The sequence below is a fragment of the Corythoichthys intestinalis genome, chromosome 1, assembly GCF_030265065.1.
Source record: "Corythoichthys intestinalis isolate RoL2023-P3 chromosome 1, ASM3026506v1, whole genome shotgun sequence".
NCBI classification, from domain to species: Eukaryota; Metazoa; Chordata; class Actinopteri; order Syngnathiformes; family Syngnathidae; genus Corythoichthys; species Corythoichthys intestinalis.
The window spans coordinates 26,040,630-26,061,649 of record NC_080395.1 but is presented as its reverse complement, the minus strand read 5'-3'; the positions used below and the strand labels follow the sequence as shown (position 1 = coordinate 26,061,649).

The window sequence follows — 21,020 nt, the reverse complement described above, 5'->3', positions numbered from 1 at the left end:
TAGTATCAATGAAATAAATGTTTAACATTACGGTAAATATATACACTGTATATTCATAATTCTGGATTCCACTATTTCTGTAATCCAGGTTGCTTTTTTATACTTCATGAATTTGAACAAAATCAAAATCACCCTCATTTAAACTTTTTTCGTAACGCATGTACTTTTTATGACGCTGTTTGAATGGGATTTCTGATGTATTTTTTAATTCCGTACAAATGTGTCATTTGTGTTTACGTAATTAAGGTCAATAGTGCATGCTGCAAAAATTTTATACAAATTAAGATAAATTCACAAAGAAAAAAAATATTCCTGGTATTTCACAACAGATGATGGAGGCCATATTTGAACTTTCAAAGCAGCAATTTTACTTCATACCTGATTTGTGCTCTGAAATTGAGCTTTGAAATGCACTGTCACCTGTGGGACTTTCAACAGATAGGTGTGGACACTAAATAAAATTCATTTTATGTAAATATATTCTCAGGATATATATACACATCAATACTAGGTCTCTATTTTTTTTCTTTTTGTCTCAGGGCTGATTATATTAACTATGGAGATATTGTTTCCTGTTGTTTCCTTGTCAGCTAGTAGAGCTTAGTTCAATTAATTTTGTTGATTGGCTACTTCAGTTTGAATGTTTTAAATGGTAATTTTGCAAAATAAGTGTGTGATCAATGTAAAAACAGCTCATTCTTTGAGCAGCTCTTCCTCATCTATCACTGTCAATGGCATTAGATGAGTTAAAACCAACTTTTTTTCACATGGTCATCAAGGGATTTTGAGTGTAGAATTTTGACAAGTAAAATGAATGCATTAAATTAGGGCTGTCAAAAGTATCACGTTAACGGGCGGTAATTAAGTTTTTTAAATGAATCACGTTAAAATATTTGACGCAATTAACGCACATGCCCCGCTCAAACAGATTAAAATGACAGCACAGTGTCATGTCCACTTGTTGTGTTTTTTGTTTTGTTGCCCTCTGCTGGCGCTTGGGTGCAAATGATTTTATGGGTTTCTGCACAGTGAGCATTGTGTAACTATTGACATCAACAATGGCGAGCTACTAATTTATTTTTTGATTGAAAATTTTACAAATTTTATTAAAACGAAAACATTAAGAGGGGTTTTAATATAAAATTTCTATAACATTTATCTTTTAAAGAACTACAAGTCTTTCTATCCATGGATCGCTTTAACAGAATGTTAATGCCATCTTGTTGATTTATTATTATAATAAACAAATACAGTACTTATGTACAGGAGTGAAAGTGGGGCAGAACGGTCAGAAACGCAGTTGTGGCATAAGATTCAGGGCCAGAACGCAGTTCCGGCATAAGATTCAGGGCCGTAATGCTGTTCTGGTATAAGATCCAGGGCCGAAATGCTGTTCCAGTACACAATGCTTTGATTCCGAAAATATGACGGCAACTGTCAAAAAGCTATATTTAAAAAAAAATAAAATGAAATGCTAAGCTGCCAAACATGCATTTCATCTCCAAGAAGAAAACAATCTACCAACATCAGATTTACATACACAAGTGTTAACAACAAGCATAATAAAGTGCTTGTGTAGCGTAATCCGTTTCCACCAACATTTATTGTTTATTTTATTCCACGGACGGCATGGACGTTTCCCCAGCTGCTGCAGTTACCTGAGTCTGACGATAATGAGTCACATAAATGTGCGAATGCAGGCAGCAAAGCAAAACGCCTGGACTCATTTATCCGTTCAGTTGGCTGACATACTGGTGACATGTGATCAGCAGAGATAGTTAGCTCTGACTGGTTCAAATGTGCATGTTTTCTACAGCAGCAAAAAAAAAAAAAAAAAAAAAAAGGGGGGCAATGCAACATAAAATAGATCAAATCTTTAAGAGCGACGGAAGAATTGAGGATGCTTATTTAATTTTATTTAGTTTCATTTGCTCTGATGGGAGGTTCAGTACACCTTAGCTGTGAATGTGCACTTTGGACTGTTCACTTATATTACGCTAATTATTCATTTCCTTATGATTGAAAAAAAAAAAAAAAATGTTTGCGCAATCTTCAAAATATATTCCATTTCACTCTGCATTACTTTTCTGAATGTATGTTACATAATCTTTGTTATTAAAAAAAAAAAAAAAAAAGTAAAGGTTTACATTAACTTCAATTTTAATATACTAGTACATCCTATGTTCTTAAGTAGTTAAAATTGAGATTTGGCATTTAGTATGTGAGGAAATGAGGGAAAATAAAAGTTAGGAGATTGAAGTTGGGGTTATTGCTGTTTTTGTTAACTTTTATTTTGCAAATCATTGAAAAAATACAATTTTGAATGAAAATCAGTTTTTGTTTGTGTTATAGGAATAACTGCTAAAACAGTTTTCTTTGCATTTCAGTAGTTCAAGAGGTTTGACACCCCCCCCCCCCCCCCCATACACAAATACGCTCCGTGGCGACCTTCACGTCAGGGAGTTCCGGCAATAAATTCTAGCCACTTTCACCCCTGCTTATGTACAGTATGTTGAATGTATATGGCGGAAAACACAGACAAGGCTGAACAAGCAGTTTCTGCTCTTGCACCCCTCTTTAGAATAAACTGCTGTATTTTAAGACAAAAGAACTGTTGTGTTTGATAGAACAATATGTATATATGCTGCAATGGCAGATTCATGGTGAATTAAGCCCCCAAACTATTTTTAATTTGTCCGTTTTACCCTGGAAACCCCTCTTTACAGACGTCGCGCAACCGCTTTTGTTTCAACCTATAAACCCATAAAAAGAAGGTAAGTAATCGTATTTATTATTCGAAATGTCTGTCATTTTTAGCTTAGAATAATTAATTGATGTCTAATATTTAGTTAAAAAAAAAAAAAACGACTTTGAAAAATTAATCACTCGTATATTTTAGACTTTTAAACAAATTACGTCACAATGAAAAAATTGGCGTCTGTAAAAAAGTCACGGATATATCTACCTTATAACTATCGCTTAATTTTTTTTGTCGTTACTGTCGCATTTCCCCCAATGTTTTAGATGACAAATACTCGATCCAAACAAAGAAAAATTGAAAAATAACGTTTAAAAGGGTAAATATATGTAAATGAAAATCTCAATTATTCCTTGATGTCTGTGATTTCTGCATCACGACCCTTGTTATATTACCATGTTTCACCCATAAAATCCCCCAAAAATCCGACTTTGGCCATTCACAGCTGTGTCTTGACACTCGGTGATACATGCTACATGGAGTTTTTGGATCGAAACAAGGTAAGTACGCGATAATATCTCGTTAAAGTCGTGGCGTCTGTAATTGTGCTCTCGCGTGCTCTCGCCTCCAGATAAGGTTTTGCTGTTTAAAAATTCCCTCCTGTTCAAAATGTTTTTTCCCCCCCAGAAAATTGAGATTTTAAGCTTTCCAATGATGTATCACACATGCATATCGGACAATTTTGAAATTGTCCAAATTGAGGATCTTAGAGCGGAACTTCAAGTCACCTCAAGGCCGGCCCAGCCTATACACAGGCGATGCAGCTGCTTAGGGCCCCTAACCACTAGGGGGCCCCCAATCTGGTAACCTCATTTTATACGTTGTTAATAGAGCATCGTGAATGCATGTATAAACGGCAATGCGCGCCACATTAAACGTCCATTTTCTTGTCATTACATGTCATTTGGGGTGAGAAGTTTGAAGTATGCAGTTCAACAAAATATGATTAATATACAAAATATGGACGTATGGATTGGATTGCATGTATGGGTTTCACAGTGCACTGTGACGAAATGGTTGGTCAAAATTATGGGCCCCTTGGCATTATTTTGCTCAGGGCCCCCAAATGGCCCTGTTCACCTGAGTGTTTTCTGCTGTATATCCGTCTTGTGTCTTATCTTTCCATTCCAAAAATAATTTACAGAAAAATATGGCATAATTTATAGATGGTTTGAATTGCGATTAAATACGATTAATTAATTTTTAAACTGTGATTAACTCGATTAAAAATTTTAATCGTTTGACAGCCCTACATTAAATTGTTCATTACGTCCATCCATTCTCACGCTTTCTTTTACTTATTTTCAACTGAAGTAATTGGTCACCCTCAAGGTGTAATTTTCAAAGTCAGCCACTTGAGGTCCATCTCGTCCGACGCTTGTGGAGCCCATCTCCGGGGCTCCTGTCATGTTCGCATCGAATTAGAGGACTGACTTGTAGTCCATGTGCCAAAGCAAAAGCTCTCCGGATTGGCTTCTAACGCGGCCATTTTATGCGCGGTGTCACGATACCACAACAAACGGGGACTTTGGCCCAGACCGACGACTCCGTGATAAAATCTACCGCTCTCACAGTGTGGGCGGCGCTGCACCGCCTCGCTCTCTCGCGCACGGAAGTGTTATTAGTTTATTTATTTACAATCTGAAATAAACTTTATATTTATTCATCATTTTTAAATGGCACTTCTCCGGGGCGAAATTACAGCGAACGCCCGGACGTCCAATCAGGGAGGAGGTCACTAGTATGCAAATGTGCCCTTATCGGCAGTCACGTCAGCAGTGGCGGCAGCAACATAGAAGCAGCCAGCAGCAGCCGCGGAGGTGGCCGGGCTCGGGCTTGGGGTTGGCGGCGACTGAGCAGCAGCTGTGCGGAGGTCGCCGACGGAGAAGCCAACTTCACCGACAACAAGCACGCATTCAGTCCGTTTGGCGTCGCTTCCCCACGGCTGCGTTTCGGGTAAGCCACCGCCGCCTTCCCGGTTGGCTTGATGCGCTTGTGTGGCAAGAGGAAGCTGTCAAACGCGTCGTCTCGTCGCACTTGTTCCACTCACTTTTCAAACAGAATTCGCCCGACTTCGGCGCAGTTTCCTCGCCGGGGTTGAGCTTGAGCTTGAGTACTGAACTGACAGCGACCAGAGCCGCCGTTTGGTGGGTGGTGAGTTGAACAGTTCGCTATTGAAACCGAAACTTAGCCCCGGAAATAACACCCGGCGTGGCGGTTGTTATCGCGGCAACCATCGACGTCGACCCCTTTCTACACCTACACCCTCACTCGTCTATCCACCACCGAGATCATTCTAAAACTCAGTGCAGTTTACACTAATTTTGTTGTCATAGTTTGACATGTTTGCGAATTTTAACATCGTAATAGGCATTTATTTCATAACGCAACTTCCAGTTGACTTGAGAATTTTCCCCCGGGGCTGACACTGAGGAATGGAAACGAACTTTTATTTGGTGGGGAATTGAAAAAATTGCTTCAATATTTGGATGTGCTGTGTTGGGGGAGTCGCGGTTGTGGTGCGAACAGCTGGAAGTCGACGCGTGTGAGAGTCACTTCACCCGAGGATGGGATGGAAGGAAGAGAGAGGAGAAAGGGCGTGTAAATGTTAGTTATAAGGCTCAGGATTATGTCGATGTGTCAAGGGAAGGCAAAGGCGTCAGACTTGGCTTGTTGTTTGCCGCTTCCTGCGCTTTTACTTCTATATTTGTTTCATTTTGACCGCTATTTGATTGATGTCAACGGTAAAGTGTCGAGAAGAGTGACAGTGAGGTTGTCTTTCCGCCTACATATCGACAATACCTTCTGCGTTTTACCCAGAACACAGAAAGCGTGTTAAATAAAGTATCTAGCATTTATATTTAATTTTTATTATTATTATTGTTGAATATATTTTGTTTACAGAACCCAGCATCATCTAACTTATCTGCCATTGACGTCGACGGGCGTCCAATCCATGTAAACTAGGAAGGATTGGCAGTGGATTGGTTGACCTCCAATCCATTTAAACTGCCACCCTTCTCATTTTGAATGGATTGGACATCTATCGGCGTCAGTGGCACTGATATATGATTAGTCACTGCTAGCCCACCTGGTAAAAATAAACTTGATGTAAAGGGATCCACGGATAGAAAGACTTGTAGTTCTTAAAAGATGAATGTTATTATGAGTTAAAATAATTTGGTATTTAAACCCCTCTTGATGTTTTCGTTTTTATACAATTTGTAAAATTAGTTTAACCATAGTCGCCATAGTTGTTGACGTCGCAGGGCAGTGACGTCATACGGTTACGCTGCCGGGCTTCCAGATATGACTCTAGCGACATAAACATGTCATCTGTCCAACCCTTTTAATTTGAATCCGAGATGAACATTAATGAGCATGACAACACTGTCGATATTTCACAAAACGAGCAGGAAAAGCAAAATGAACAGGAAAGACGGGGTGAGACTAGAGGAGAGTAGGAAAAAAGTGTTCTGCCAAAATGTGCTACACTGGCGAAATGGCTTACACGAGGCGAATTTGACACCCAAATTACTACGGTGCACTTTCAGCTTGTTTTGTTTAGATGCATACAGACAGAACATACTAAAGATGCCTTAAGAAAAAACAAACGTAGTAATATCAAATAAGGTGGTTTAAATACAGTGGTATGGAAAAGTATTTGAACCTTTTGGAATTTCTCACATTTCTGCACAATCAAATGATATCTGATCTTTGTCAAAATCACACAGATATAAGAAAGTCTGCTTTAACTAAAACCACCCAAAAATTCATAGGTTTTCATATTTTAACGAGGATAGCATGCAAACAATGACAGAATGGGGAAAAATAAGTATGTGAACCTTCAAATGATATCTGATCTTTGTCAAAATCACACGGATATAAAACAGTGTCTGTTTTAACTAAAACCACCCAAAAATTTATAGGTTTTCATATTTTAACGAGGATAGCATGCAAACAATGACAGAATGGGGAAAAATAAGTATGTGAGGAATCTTAAAGAGCAATTGAAACCAATTTTTACCAAACAATTTAAGTCAGTGTGTGCCCAATCACTGATGAGTGGTTTAAAGCTGCTTCCACGGAAGAAGCCACTGCTGTCTAAAAAAAAAAAAAAAACATTGTTGCTCGTTTAGTGTTCGCAAAAAGGCACTTTGACACTCCACAGAGGTTTTGGCTGATGAAACCAAACTTGATTGTTTGGGATTAACACAAGACATCATATGTGGAGGACAAATGGAACCGCTCACCAACATCAACACCTCATCCGCGCCGTGAAGCATCGTGGAGAGAGCATCATGATTTGGGGCTGTTTTGCTGCCTCAAGGCCTGAACAACTTGCAATCATTAATGGAAGAATGAATTCAAATGTTTATCAGGATGTTTTGCAGAAAAACCAGAGGCCGTCTGTCAGACAGTTGAAGCTCAAAAGAGGATGGATGCTGCAACAAGACAATGATCCAAAACACGGAAGTAAATCAGAAAAACAAAACACACGTTCTGGAGTGGCCAAGTCAAAGTCCAGACATGAACCCCATTGAGATGTTGTGGCATGACCTATAGACAGCGATTCATGCCAGACATCCCAGGAATCTGACTGAAATACAAGAGTTTTGTAGAGAGGAATGGGAATGTAAAGTATATAAAATATTATATAATATACACAAAATATTTAATGTGATGGTTAACTTACTTATTTTTCCCCATTCTGTCAATGTTTACATACTATCCTCAATAAAAAAGGAAAACCTATAAATGTTTGGGTGATTTTGATTAAAGCAGACACTTTTTTTCATCTGTGTGATTTTGACAAAGATCAGATCACATTTGATGGTAATTTTATGCAGAAATGTGAGAAATTCCAAAAGGTTCAGATAGTTGTATGCTACGGTACTAATGTAGTCAATAGATCAACTGCTTTAAAACTACCACGACGAAACGCAATGCTTGGATGTATGAGAGGGAAACACGTGCAAAACATATTTTGAGGGCATGAAAAGGTAATAAAAGACTAAATAAAAATACAAATAGTAAGTACTCGCCACTTTTAACCAATAAGCGCATGTGTTGGACGTCTTGCCGCGTAGAAGGAATTGCAGTAACCTGGTAGTATTCATCGAGTGACAGTGACAATCCACGTCATCACCCCGAGCGTCCATAAAACATGGCGCCTTCCGTAGGTCCAAAAATGTACCAAATATTATAAATTTTTAAATCGATGGCAGTATTGTATGTGTTTCTAACAACATATTTTAGTTAAAGAGAACAATTGTGGCTTATTAGAGCCAAGTCTTTAAGTCCGAGGTTCCCTTTAAAAGGGTGACAATATGGAAAATGGTGATAATGCCTTTCCTTTTTTGCCTTTTATACAAAAGCCAGTGAAATAATTTGCTACAATTGTGCATGCAAAACACATTGCATAAAATCAGCAACCTATAAAATGGATAGATGGATAGATGAAGAGTTCCAGTTTTACTTTCAAACAATTTGCAAGCATCTGAGCCATATCACAGGGAAAAAATACAAATTCAAAAACTAATCTTTGTGTGCTTTTACAACTGACACAGAATTATGCATTCAGGTGCTTAAGTGGATGACAACATTCCAACTTTTGCCCTTTTTACAAAACTTGAAACTATGAAATTACAGTAGATATGGTGTTTAGTCCGAATATTGACTCTTAAACTTCACAACACTTCTACTGTCTTTTTAGAATATACCCTTACATACTGACATTTTACCACCTCTAACATTGATCTGATTCTAGCTTTGAAATTGGAATGGCGGAAAATATTTCAGTAGATTTCATCCCAGCAATTCCATGTATGACGAGCACTAAGCGGAAAAGCTGTGAAAATGCTGGCTTTGTAAAGTTGATGTTATTGTCAAAGCAATATGAATGGAGTCTTTTTATTAGCTTAGCATTTATTAGCATGAAAGGTCGATGAAAAGAGGATAGTAATTTGGCGTAGCGCCATTATTGTTTTTAATATGGCCACTATTCTCTCAAACATTTGTCGACATCTTAGGAGTAGAATACCAATTTATTCCTTTATCAGGCTCTATGTTAATTTATTCATTTAAAAATACTGTATATATATTAATAGTAAAACATATTTACCCTCTACGATCGATAGGAAGAAGACTCTTAACAATTTGACATCATTGTTTGGCCTTGGCGGAGGTCTGCTCACTGCTGTTTGCTTCGGTCTTGATAGGGTGAAGGCCTGGTTTTGTGACCACACATTGTTAGTTCATTACAATACTTTTAACACAGTATGTTGTTGTCTTCTCCAAGTGGGTGTTCTCAGTAAAATTGGGAAACCGGGAATCCTTCGGGATTCATTTTGTTTTAACTGAATTTATAAAATTGGATCAATCGATGTTATTAAACCACGAAGTTTGAGTCGTCACTTGTAGGAAATCCCTCACTGATTTGTTGACCTGATATGAAGTCAATATTATTCGTGATATGAGGCTGTGTTTGGTAAAAGGGGACATATTACGTAGAATTGACTTTTCTAGCCTGCATCCAAATCGTTGCGTCTCCGAAGTGCTGTCCGGTCCACATTGGCTGAAATAAAACAGCATTGTAACTACATTTGCTTAATTCTGAAAATAGGTCTGTGTGAGTGTGATTGTGACATAACAATGGGGACATATTACATAATAACCCCCACACATTGACCCTTTCTGCCCATTGCTTGACAGCATGAGCCCTGATCTAAATCCTATTGAACATCTTTGGAAGGAGCTGAAACATGTCAACTGGAGAAAGAACCATTCATACCCGAGTCAACAGGAGCAGTTTGCTCATGAAAAGTAGTCCAAAATATCTGATGAAAGATAATCTGAAACACTTTATTTGACACCGGCATCATTAGACTGTCATAAGACCTTCATAATTAGGACATGACACTGTCATGAGATCAATGAATGCTTAGGACATGACACTGTCATGAGATCAATGAATGCTTATGACAGATGTCATTAAGTGTCATCTGGCAAATTATGTCACTTTCGATTGGTTGTAAATAGGCCTGACAGATATTGGGGAAAAAAAACTATCATTGCGATTTTTAGGGGGTGTGCGATATATTGCGATATTATATTGCGATATTAAAACTACTGGATAAGAATTTTCACCGGATAACCTGTATCGCTCTGTTTTGTATAGGCCTGAAAGATATTAGAAAAAAATGAACATTGCGATATGGTATACTAGTACATTGCCAAGGCTCCACACTTACTTTTTGCATTGGTTGCACTGGTTGCACTTAACTTTTTTCATAAGGTGCACTAGCACATAAAATAGGTGTACCCACATTTTTCATTGCATCACCTTTAACGCCATACTTTTAATCACTCTCCATAGCGTTTAGATAATTCCTTCATTCATTCATCTTATGAACCGCTTATCCTCACGGGACCCGCGGGGGTGCTGGAGCTTATCACAGCTAACTCCAGGCAGAAGGTGGAGTACACCTGGAGGTGGAGTACACCTGGTGGAGTACACAACTGGCTGGCAACCTGTTCAGGTTGACAGCCAGTCGCAGGGCACATATAGACACACAACCATTCATGCAAACACTCACACCTAAGGGCAATTTGGATTTGGAGTGCTCATTCAGCATAGCATGCACAGTTTTTTGGGGATGTGGCAGGAACCCAGAAAAAAACCCACACAGCTATGGGAGGAACATGAAAACTCCACACAGGAGGGTCGGAGCCAGAATTGCACCCACAATCTTAGAACTGTGAGGTGGACGTGCTAACCACTGTCCCACCATTCCGCTTTCATAATGTGGATTATTTTTAAACAAGAATAACGTAGAAAAATGTTTGTCTTTGTTAAATGCTTCATTGAGTGAGTCCACTCCAATTCAGTCACACTTTGACACTCGCGCTAGGCCTGAACGATATTGGAAAAACCTATCATTGCGATTTTTGGGGAGTTTGCGATACACTGCGATATTATATTGCGATATTAAAACTAGAAGAATTTTCACCAGATAATATGAATAGCTCTGTTTAGGATTGGCATCAGAAAAAATTAACATTGCGATATACACTCACCGGCCACTTTATTAGGTACGCCTGTCCAACTGCTCGTTAACACTTAATTTCTAATCAGCCAATCACATGGCGGCAACTCAGTGCATTTAGGCATGTAGACATGGTTTTAGACAGGGTTCACTAAATCTGGACCTCGGTGCCACTTCTCCTGTCATGTTTTCCATGTCTCCCTCCTCCAACACACCTGAATCAAAATAATCAGGATAATTATCAGGCTTCTGGAGAGGTTGCTGATGACATAATCATTTGATTCAGGTGTGTTAGGGGAGAGAGACGTGGAAAACACGACAGGAAAAGTGGCACCGAGGTCCGGATTTTGTGAACTCTGGTTTAAGACAATCTCCTGCAGTTCAAACCGAGCATCAGTATGGGAAAGAAAGGTGATTTGAGTGACTTTGAACGTGCTGAGTATTTCAGAAACTGCTGATCTACTGGGGTTTTCACGCACAACCATCTCTAGGGTTTACAGAGAATGGTCTGAAAAAGAAAAAATATCCAGTGAGCGGCAGTTCTGTGGGCGGAAATGCCTTGTTGATGCCAGAGGTCAGAGGAGAATGGCCAGACTGGTTCGAGCTGATAGAAAGGCAACAGTGACTCAAATACCACCCGTTACAACCAAGGTAGGCAGAAGAGCATCTCTGAATGCACAGTACGTCGAACTTTGAGGCAGATGGGCTATAGCAGCAGAAGACCACGCCGGGTGCCACTCCTTTCAGCTAAGAACAGGAAACTGAGGCTACAATTTGCACAAGCTCATCGAAAATGGACAATAGAAGATTGGAAAAACGTTGCCTGGTCTGATGAGTCTCGAATTCTGCTGCGACATTCGGATGGTAGGGTCAGAATTTGGCGTCAACAACATGAAACCATGGCTCCATCCTGATTGTATCAACGGTTCAGGCTGGTGGTGGTGGTGTAATGGTGTGGGGAATATTTTCTTGGCACTCTTTGGGCCCCTTGGTACCAATTGAGCATCGTTGGAACGCCACAGCCTACCTGAGTATTGTTGCTGACCATGTCCATCCCTTTATGACCACAATGTACCCAACTTCTGATGGCTACTTTCAGCAGGATAATGCGCCATGTCATAAAGCTGGAATCATCTCAGACTAGTTTCTTGAACATGACAATGAGGTCACTGTACTCAAATGGCCTCCACAGTCACCAGATTTTAGTCCAATAGAGCATCTTTGGGATGTGGTGGAACGGGATATTTGCATCATGGATGTGCAGCCGACAAATCTGCACCAAATGTGTGATGCTATCATGTCAATATGGACCAAACTCTCTGAGGAATGCTTCCAGCACCTTGTTGAATCTATGCCACGAAGAATTGAGGCAGTTCTGAAGGCAAAAGGGGGTCCAACCCGTTACTAGCATGGTGTACCTAATAAAGTGGCCGGTGAGTGTATATTGCCAAGGCTCCACACTTACGTTTTTTTTTTTTTTTTTTGCACCAATACAAATGTAGGCACACCCATATTTTTCACAAGACAAACACTTTGGTCGCACTGCTTTGCAGGAGGAAGGGTGAGAGGCTGCGGCGCTGTACGAGCATGAAGCAGAAAAACATGAATATATTTTATTTAAAAGCCCGATCCTTTTCACCCGATGGCACGATCAGCCCAATTTCCGATCACATGATCAGATCGGGGACATCGCTAATTCATATAATGCTGTTTAATTCAGGCTTGCTGTACTTAAAAGGGATCCAGGATCTGTACACTTGCTGCTTTGATTAAGTAAAACAAAAGTTAACAAAAAAAACAAACAAATAAAACAATTGCATGTCCTGCGATGTGACTATTGCACATGGGCACATTGCGATGGCGATATTGAAACCATATATTGTGCAGGCCTAACTCACGCTGCAGAGAACAGCCTTTCACTTACACAATGAATGAGGTGGTACAACACACATCAGTCTGGGCTGCAAGTTTAACAATGTTTAACACATTTGTGCCTTTGATCGTAGCGCTACCGGAGCTTCTCAGGCCAGATCATAGCAAAAAAACCTGACAATCATCATTAACGTTAAGTACCAAACACCACCTGCTCTGGTAACCAAGAAAAACAGTTTGGTCGCACTGCCTAGCAGGAGGGAGCGTGAGAAGCTGTGGCGCTGTACAAGCAGAAAAACAAGAATATATATTTTTATAATTAAAAACCTGATCCTTATTACTCTATTCCTATCCGCTGAAAAATGGCGCGGTTGGCTCAATTTCTGATCACTTGATTGGATCGGGGACATTTTTTATTTATATAATGCTGTCTAAACCAGGCTTGCTATGTATAAAAGGGATCCAGGATCTGCACACTTGCTGGTTTTATGAAGTAAAACAAAAGTTTACATGTTAAAAAAAACAAAACAAAAAAAACAAAACAATTGCATGTCCTGCGATGTGACTTTTTCACATGCGCACATTGTGATAGCGATGTTCAAACGATATATTGTGCAGGCCTAGATGCAAAAGACTGGAGACTGGAGAAGACTGGACATGAATGGAGTTCTTGACATAATTTGACAGATGACACTTAATGGTGTCTGTCATAAGCATTCATTCATGCTCATGACAGTGTCATGTCATTATTATGACGGTCATATCACAGCCTTATGACGCAGGTGTTAAATAAAGTGTGACTAGATAATCTCATTGAAAGTCCAGACAATTGTTGGATTGGCATGATTGCCCCATTGGGCTGTTCAACAAAAGTTAAAAGGCCTGTAGCATCAATATGGTCAATTTTTTTATTAACATATATACAACATACATTAAAATCATCATTTTAACATGCATAAAATACATTTTAAGTATTTTCTTGTTTCAGGAAAATGACACATTCTTTTTTTTTTTTTTTCTATATAATGTGAATCTGTTTTTGGCCCTTGTACATACAAACAGCCTATCAATTTGTAGAAGAATATGCCTTTGTTACATTACCTTTTGAAATTCTTAAATCAAAGTCACACAAATTACCACACAAATTAGCTAAACCCAGCAGACAAGCTATTGCGTATATAAATATCCACATACTCTACATGTACTGTAGATTAACAAATAAAGAATACGCATGTCGAACTAGAAATAGAACTGCACTCTCTTGCTCACCATCACGTCAGCCCCGCGGTGCGTTCAGGAACAACAACAAAACGTCCTTATATTAGAACCCGATTCGTTACATTATTACAAATACTGTATTATTATTATTACTGCTACTATTATATTATTCCGATTTTTATTCATAATTTATTAGTTTTGCTCTTTGTAATTCCTATTTGCAATAGTAACAGCAGTATTTATTACGGATTTAGTGTAGGTTCTTGGGCTGTGGAACAAATTAATGGCATTATAATGTATTCTTACGGGAAAATCCTGCTCTACATATGACCATTTCGACTTACAAACAAGGTCCTGGAACGAATTAACTTCGTATATAGAGGTATCACTGTACATATCTACAGTATATTGGTGCAGACCATTCTCCCAAATTTTAAAACACGTGCCCTGTGGATTGAGCTAGCAAGAAAATACATTTGTATTGTATTTTGTACCAAATGCAAATCAAACATGACATGCTTTTAAGTCTGGTAATATCTGATTTGTATTGGTTAATTTTCGTTATTTTCTTTTTTATTTAAATTAGTTTGAGTTATTTTTGTGACTGTTGAGTTTTTTGTTAATTAAAGGAGAGCTAGCAGCACTTTAAGAATGTGTGAATCTCCGTATCTAATCAATCCAAACTCCCATCCACAATTCCTTAAAGCATCTCCTCGTGTTTGCCAACTAGCATTTCGGCACAACAACGAAGCATCCGCTGGCCTCTGTCATCTTCCGCTTGTCTGCGGTCGCCAAGCACACGCCCCCAAAGGACCTCGTCTGCCTCTGTTCCTGGGCTGTTGAAATTCTATCAGCTGTCAACGCCTCCCTGTGTGTCCTACCCTGAAGCTCCGTTGGCTGTTGAGTTTGGGAAAGGTTGTGGTGGAGGGGAATGGAAGAAGGGAGGGATGTGGTAGTGGTGGGGGGTCAGTTGGGGGGAGGGAAAGAGTGTACGAGGGGTTGCACGAACAGGCACCTGCTGCCGGTGGCTGGCAGTTGGTTCGCGCCAGCTGCTTTTGCTACACACATGAAAAGCCTGCTGATAGATAATTGACAGCACATAGTTCCTGACCTAGCTATTACGTGGCTCGAGCGCTTCTTTTCAACACCGCATGGAGGGCCATTATGGAGATCTACTAGTCAACTAGCGTGTTTCACTGAAGGATAAGATGATAAAAATAGCTACTGTGAGGGAGGAAGTCACTTGATGATTTCTGTGTGGCTCTGTTCATTGTCTTTTTTTGTTTTTTTGTATTGGATAAATATAATGAATGACAAATATTTCACAAGGACCAAAGTTATTGGAACGATTTGCCATTATAATGACTTTTAAGTGTTAATTTTGATGTTGAGTGACATTGAAGTTTTGGAATCGACCAATCAATTGGAATTAGTTTTATGTATTTGCCCTGCTTTTGATTGGATACTAGTTTACGATGTATGGTATCTCTCGCCCGAAGTTAGCTGAGTTTGGCTTCAGTTGGTCGCGTAATTGATATGGATGGATGGATGCATGGATGGAAATCCCTTTTGTGAAATAATGTACCTTATGTGTAATGTGTTATTTTTTATGTTTCCCTGTTTCTACAGACTCAAGATATGATGCCATAGCTCTTTGACCCTTGTGGTTCGCTGGAACCAACGTGGATCCACTGAACAGAAAGTTCTGGCAAGCATCAGAGCTCTGCCATGGATTTTTTTGATGACCCCAGTGTCTTTGGTGGAGGTCTGGAAGGGGTAAGTGTCGATGGCTTCCCCTCAGCTCCGTCATTTGTGGATGAGCTCAACCTCGGAACGGACTTTGAGCCCATCCAAGTTGAGCCTCACGTTCCAGGGAAGAACCAAGACATGATGCTGCCAGTGTCATCCACATCCTCCCAACAAGAAGTATCCTCTTACAATCATCAGATGGGACACTACATTGGAATTAAGGCACAAAATCCTGTTGGGCAGTCATTTTCCAGAACGGGGAATACTGGTGGCATGGTGGCAGAACAACAAGTCCAGTACAACAATGCCCCTGTGAGCCAAGTACCTCAATCCAATGGGTTGTTCTTTAACAGTAACAGCCCTATGTGGGGTAACCACGACCAGAATGGTAGCATGTACCATCCTTTGTCGCAGCAGCAGCAATTGTACAACCAACAAATACATGTTGGACAGCAACAAACGCATCACCAACATCAGCACAGAATGCGTCTGCAGCAGCAACGGCAAAGTCACCCGCAACAGCTGTTTAACCAGCGGCAGCATCAACAAATGAACATGCAGAATATAACTCTGGAGCAACAGCACAATTTCCCCTTTCACCAAGGGAACCAGCCTCGAAGCCAAGTTCACCATAGTCCACAGCAGGCCCAACATGAGCTAACTGTAGTCGGAAGAAGGTTTCATTCAGCGGTTGTGCCAAGTCAAAGTGACACTCTGCCGGGATCTTGCTTGCAGCAACAGCAGCGCAGCTTCTGTAGATTAGGAATGGCTGAAAGTAACCCACCTATGGAGTCGTCATCTTTGGTCCACTCACTGCCTACATACTCTGTGAGTTCTGTCACCACTTACCAAGCAGCCCATTACCCCACCTACCCTGGAGAGGCAGAAATGGGCAGTCTGAGTCGGCCGTCTTTGTCCTCAGTGTCAACACCGTCTAGGCCCGCTGCCACTGCCACTCCCCTTGCAGCAACTCTACCGGAGCTCCCAGGGGCTGCATGTCAGTTTCCATCTGCCTCAGTTATGGGTCAACAGCATGCTCAGAACTCTGTTAACCAGGCAAAGGAATGCAGTTTCCGGGATTTACACTCTCATGGAGAAACACAGGGAAACAACAAGTGTTCCGAGATGTTTGGAGAATCCATGAGCTGCTACCAGAGTGTGACATACCAGTTGTCCTCTGAGGAGCCTCATTGCTCTGGAACCATAATTGCTAATGGCTACCCGTCCCTAGGAGACAGTCTCTTGGCATCGGAGGCCCAGGATGAAGATTTGGCGGGGTTGGAGCCACCCGACCTCCTCCCTGACTTACTGCCCCAGCTAGAAGCTGCACTCAGCCAACCAGATCAATCTAATGGTTCCTGGGCAGATTCCAGCCATGCATGGGGGAACGAACAAAAGGCACAAACACCTGTTGGACAAAAGAATGATGAGGTAATACAATATGTATGTATGTACTTATTTATGTCAGCGCCTGTCATTTTTTTTCTGTTTCATGCGCTCTGCTCCTAACATTTTTAGACACCATAAACACACTCGTCTTTGCTACTCTCCCAACATAGTCACAGTGAAGCCAAACGCTACATATGCTTCATGATATTATCTTGGGCTTAGCTTTCGGTAGACTTCCCTCTTTTTTCCATCTCACTCCACTTTTCTTTTCATCTTTGTTTAATATTATTTCATTGCTTATTGTACTTTAGATCTCATGCTCTGCGGGACATACAATAGAAACCCAACACATGGGTGTACTCTGACAGTTAGAGTTCAGTATACTGTGGTGGATGTGCGGTTATTCTTTATTTAGAAAAAAGCATTAACTGATCCCAGTTGACACAAGACTGGTTGCAATTGAACGTAGAACAAATATATACCCATTTAAACCACTTTTTGACAGAGGTCACTACAGTGGACAGCTAGATGAGGATTTTTGATAATCTCTATAGAGTAGGCCTGTCGCGATAACAAATTTTAGTGTGCAATAATTATTCTCATAAATTATTGCGATATGCGATATTATTGCGCCCCCCCATTTTTTTTAACCAATTTACAATACCACAGTGAGAATACAATATATATATTAAAAGATCAAGTACACCCATTTAAACGCGATAAATATTTACTATTTAATTCAAAAATACTTTTTTGAAATCACAGCTAAAAACAAGACCATGCCTCTTCAGTAAAAGACATCAATATATATACTGCACAGAGACACAGAATAAAATGTGTTTTTCAAGAAAAAAAAATTGCAATTAATAACGTAAGCATTTAGGCAAATGAAAAATTTCCCCCCCATAGCTTCTGCTATATAGTTCCATAGGGATGCAACGATAGTTAAGTCACGGTTTGGTACGATTTTCGATACGGGGGACACAATTTTCGATCCGATTCAATACATTTAATGCTCTGTAAAAAGATAACAATTATATTTTTTGCTTCGGTGTTTTTTTTTTTTTTTTGCAGCTAATGAGCAAAAATTAAATTGCCATCATATAAACATGCATTTTAGTGCATAATATTAATGTGCTTACTTCTTACTGATCTGAAAAAAATTTGTATAAAAGTGCTGAGAACATTCTTTACTGTTTGTAAATTGAGGCAGGGCACACTGTTGATTGCTACAGCTCAATTAGCAGCTAGGTTTACTACATGAGCAAGACATTCTATTTGTGGTCCGAATCCATCTGTGTCACGTACTGAATTAACAATATTTGCAACATTATCTATAGTCACTGGTATGGATTGATTTGGCCTTCTTAACTTCCATTCAGTCATGACTGTTTAGAATTCAACAAAGTACGTTATGTACTGTGTGTCCCATAATCACTCTGGGCTCACGTAGCCAATGGCATGGGACGTAGCACATCTAGTTTGCCATTTCATGATATCTAGTGTGTGCGCGCATTAAAAATGTTAGCAGCAAGCGCCGCTGAAGTCACGTCTGCTCATTACTATACAACACCAGCATATGACAATCGACTTTCATAAACAGGAAGAGTTTGACGCACAGCACTCTTAATTCCATTCAGCTGTTTGTTGTCAATGCGAGGTTGTTCGTAGCAGCCAAGTCGGTAACGTTTTGGCGGACTTCGTTGTAAATATCCGACGTTGTGCCGAAAAATAGCCGCCCCGCGTGAAATGTCACTCCTGACGGGAGCGCCCACACGTCAACAACACCGGCACGCCATAGATGGTCCACAGTCACTCCGGAGCACTGACGCGGCCGGTATACTTTGAACAATAGGATATAATGGGAACGATTGGGTCCGGCGCTAGATTTTGCCGGACCTGGAACGAAGATGCATTTTGCGCAGTTGGTAACGAGGAATCCGAACTTTTAACAGCATGTCTGCCGCATGCGCGCACGCACGTGCACGCGAGGCGATAAATTGCAGCGGAAAAATTACCGCCTTCATTTTTATTTATCGCGCGATAAATGGAATTATTGCATATTGCGACAGGCTTACTATAGAGTTCCAAAAAAACTTAGGGAAAGAATCCTGATATAGGTTATAATTATTAGCGTATGAAAGGGTAAATGGTAAATGGAGAGTACTTATATAGCGCTTTATCTACATTGTTACAATGCCCTTTACATTAGTTAACACTTAAATTCACACCGGTGGGCAATTTAACTTTCATGAACGTCAATACATAATAGAAAAATTACAATGTGTCGTGCGCGGTTTCCACTAGTTTACGCCATTAACAAACACCTCGTGGTCCACGATGTAATTGCTACAGCAGGAATGTGCTTTAGGTGGTACATCAAATTCATTTTAAACAGTGTTTAAAAACAGAATATACATACATGTTTTCAAAGGCTGTTTTTAAAACTCAGGGTCCCAGGGTATCATCATTTGAGAACCAATGATATACAGTATGTAATTTTTGTACTTGTTGAATGCAAGGATGTGCAATTTATGATATATTATAGTATGTAAATGGTCTACTGAGCAGTAACCTACCATAGTGGAACATAGCTTTGCATGTAATGCAAAAGCTACAATCTATAATATTTCTTTTTTTTTTTTTTTTTTTTTTTTAAATTGAAAGACGTTTCTTCGATGGGCCTCCCAGCCCACACTGTTAGTCCCACAGACACCGTTCAAACACCAAACGACCGGAATTCTCGCAAGACACAGGCTCTCTTTCAATAGACACGGTAAAAATGACCATTCACCCAAAAACGTAAATGTGTCGAAAAAAAAGAAGGAATTTCAAAACACTACCTGTCCCTAGTTTTTGTCCAAATCACGTAATTCACGCGTCAAAAATTTCAGGATATTGATGCACACCAGGCTTTTTTTTTTTTTTTTTTTTTTGCGACAAAAACATACAGTTCTGCCAAAAACCAACCATCCCAGCAATGCTACCATTGCATTTTCCAGAGAAATTGCATTTTCTAGTTTATACAATCATGTTGTTGGTTGAGGTGTATGTTTAGCACTTTTATTTTATATGTGTAGTTGTCGAGACAGCAACACAAACACTGCTGTTACATCATCCTTGTGCATCACTTGGCAGGCAGGACTTTTTAATGGATCATACGGTCAAACCAACTGTGACATGAATTCACTGGAAAAAAATAAATATATTAAGAGAGAAAGATGTAAACTGCCATTAATGTCGCAATTTTCGGGAAAGTCCATGTTTCAGGATTGTTATCGGTTTATAAAATCACCGATATCAAAATATTGAATTTTTTCCAGATAATAAACAACTTTAATATAATCGTCTCGTATGGCTTCCTTAGTGGCTTTGAACTGTACCTCCTCTATTATTGCTGACTGCAGCCCCAATAAGATAAATGTCATAAAATTCCACTTTTCTCCACTTAGTAAATATTACAAGTCCATTTCTGTTTTACTTGAGCATAATAGACATCAGTCTGACCATTCACATAATGTTTCATTAGCTCTGCCCAGGTTAAAAAACACAACACCACCACCACAAACTTAGGTATGGTGGGGAATCATCTTGTTTGGGCGGGAAGTTACGTAAAAGAAAGCCTTAAGAAAATGATGATTAAGGCAACGGTCCGTCCAGCCAAGCTTGTGTATCTTCCCCGTGCACCGACAGCAGGTCAGGCCTGATTAGGCTAAGAGTGGAGTGTCTCCAGGACTTAGCTGTAAGCATACTTAGGGCTATATCAAGATGTGGGTCAGGGCAAGCCAGGAGCACACTGAAGTGAAGTGTGGGGGGAGGTTGCACGCTGTTGTGGTAGCTGCCACTGTGGCGGCGAGTGCAAACGCACGCATGATCCAGGCAAGGCAGTAGGAGGAAGAAGGGGGCTGAAGCAGTGCACTCGCAGAAGGGGGAAGGGGAGATGAGAGAAGTAGCTCGTGGAAAAGACGGACAGCCAAGGAAAGAAA

The 21,020-nt window shown here is 40.0% G+C and overlaps 1 protein-coding gene across 6 annotated transcripts in view; it reads left to right on the top strand.

The window, feature by feature from the left end:
• The first annotated feature begins 4,294 nt into the window (after positions 1-4,294).
• chd9 (chromodomain helicase DNA binding protein 9) overlaps positions 4,295-21,020 on the top strand; it is a 148,804-nt gene continuing 132,078 nt past the window's right edge. For 3 of the 6 annotated variants that reach the window (XM_057846585.1, XM_057846567.1, XM_057846543.1), the window contains exons 1-2: positions 4,295-4,714; positions 15,526-17,076. In XM_057846585.1, the coding sequence (XP_057702568.1) occupies positions 15,625-17,076 (1,452 nt within the window). In that variant the 5' untranslated portion in view covers positions 4,295-4,714; positions 15,526-15,624. Of the gene's footprint in view, positions 4,715-4,819; positions 4,913-15,525; positions 17,077-21,020 lie in introns of all 6 variants that reach the window. The other 3 variants (XM_057846560.1, XM_057846552.1, XM_057846577.1) reach the window with 3 other exon arrangements.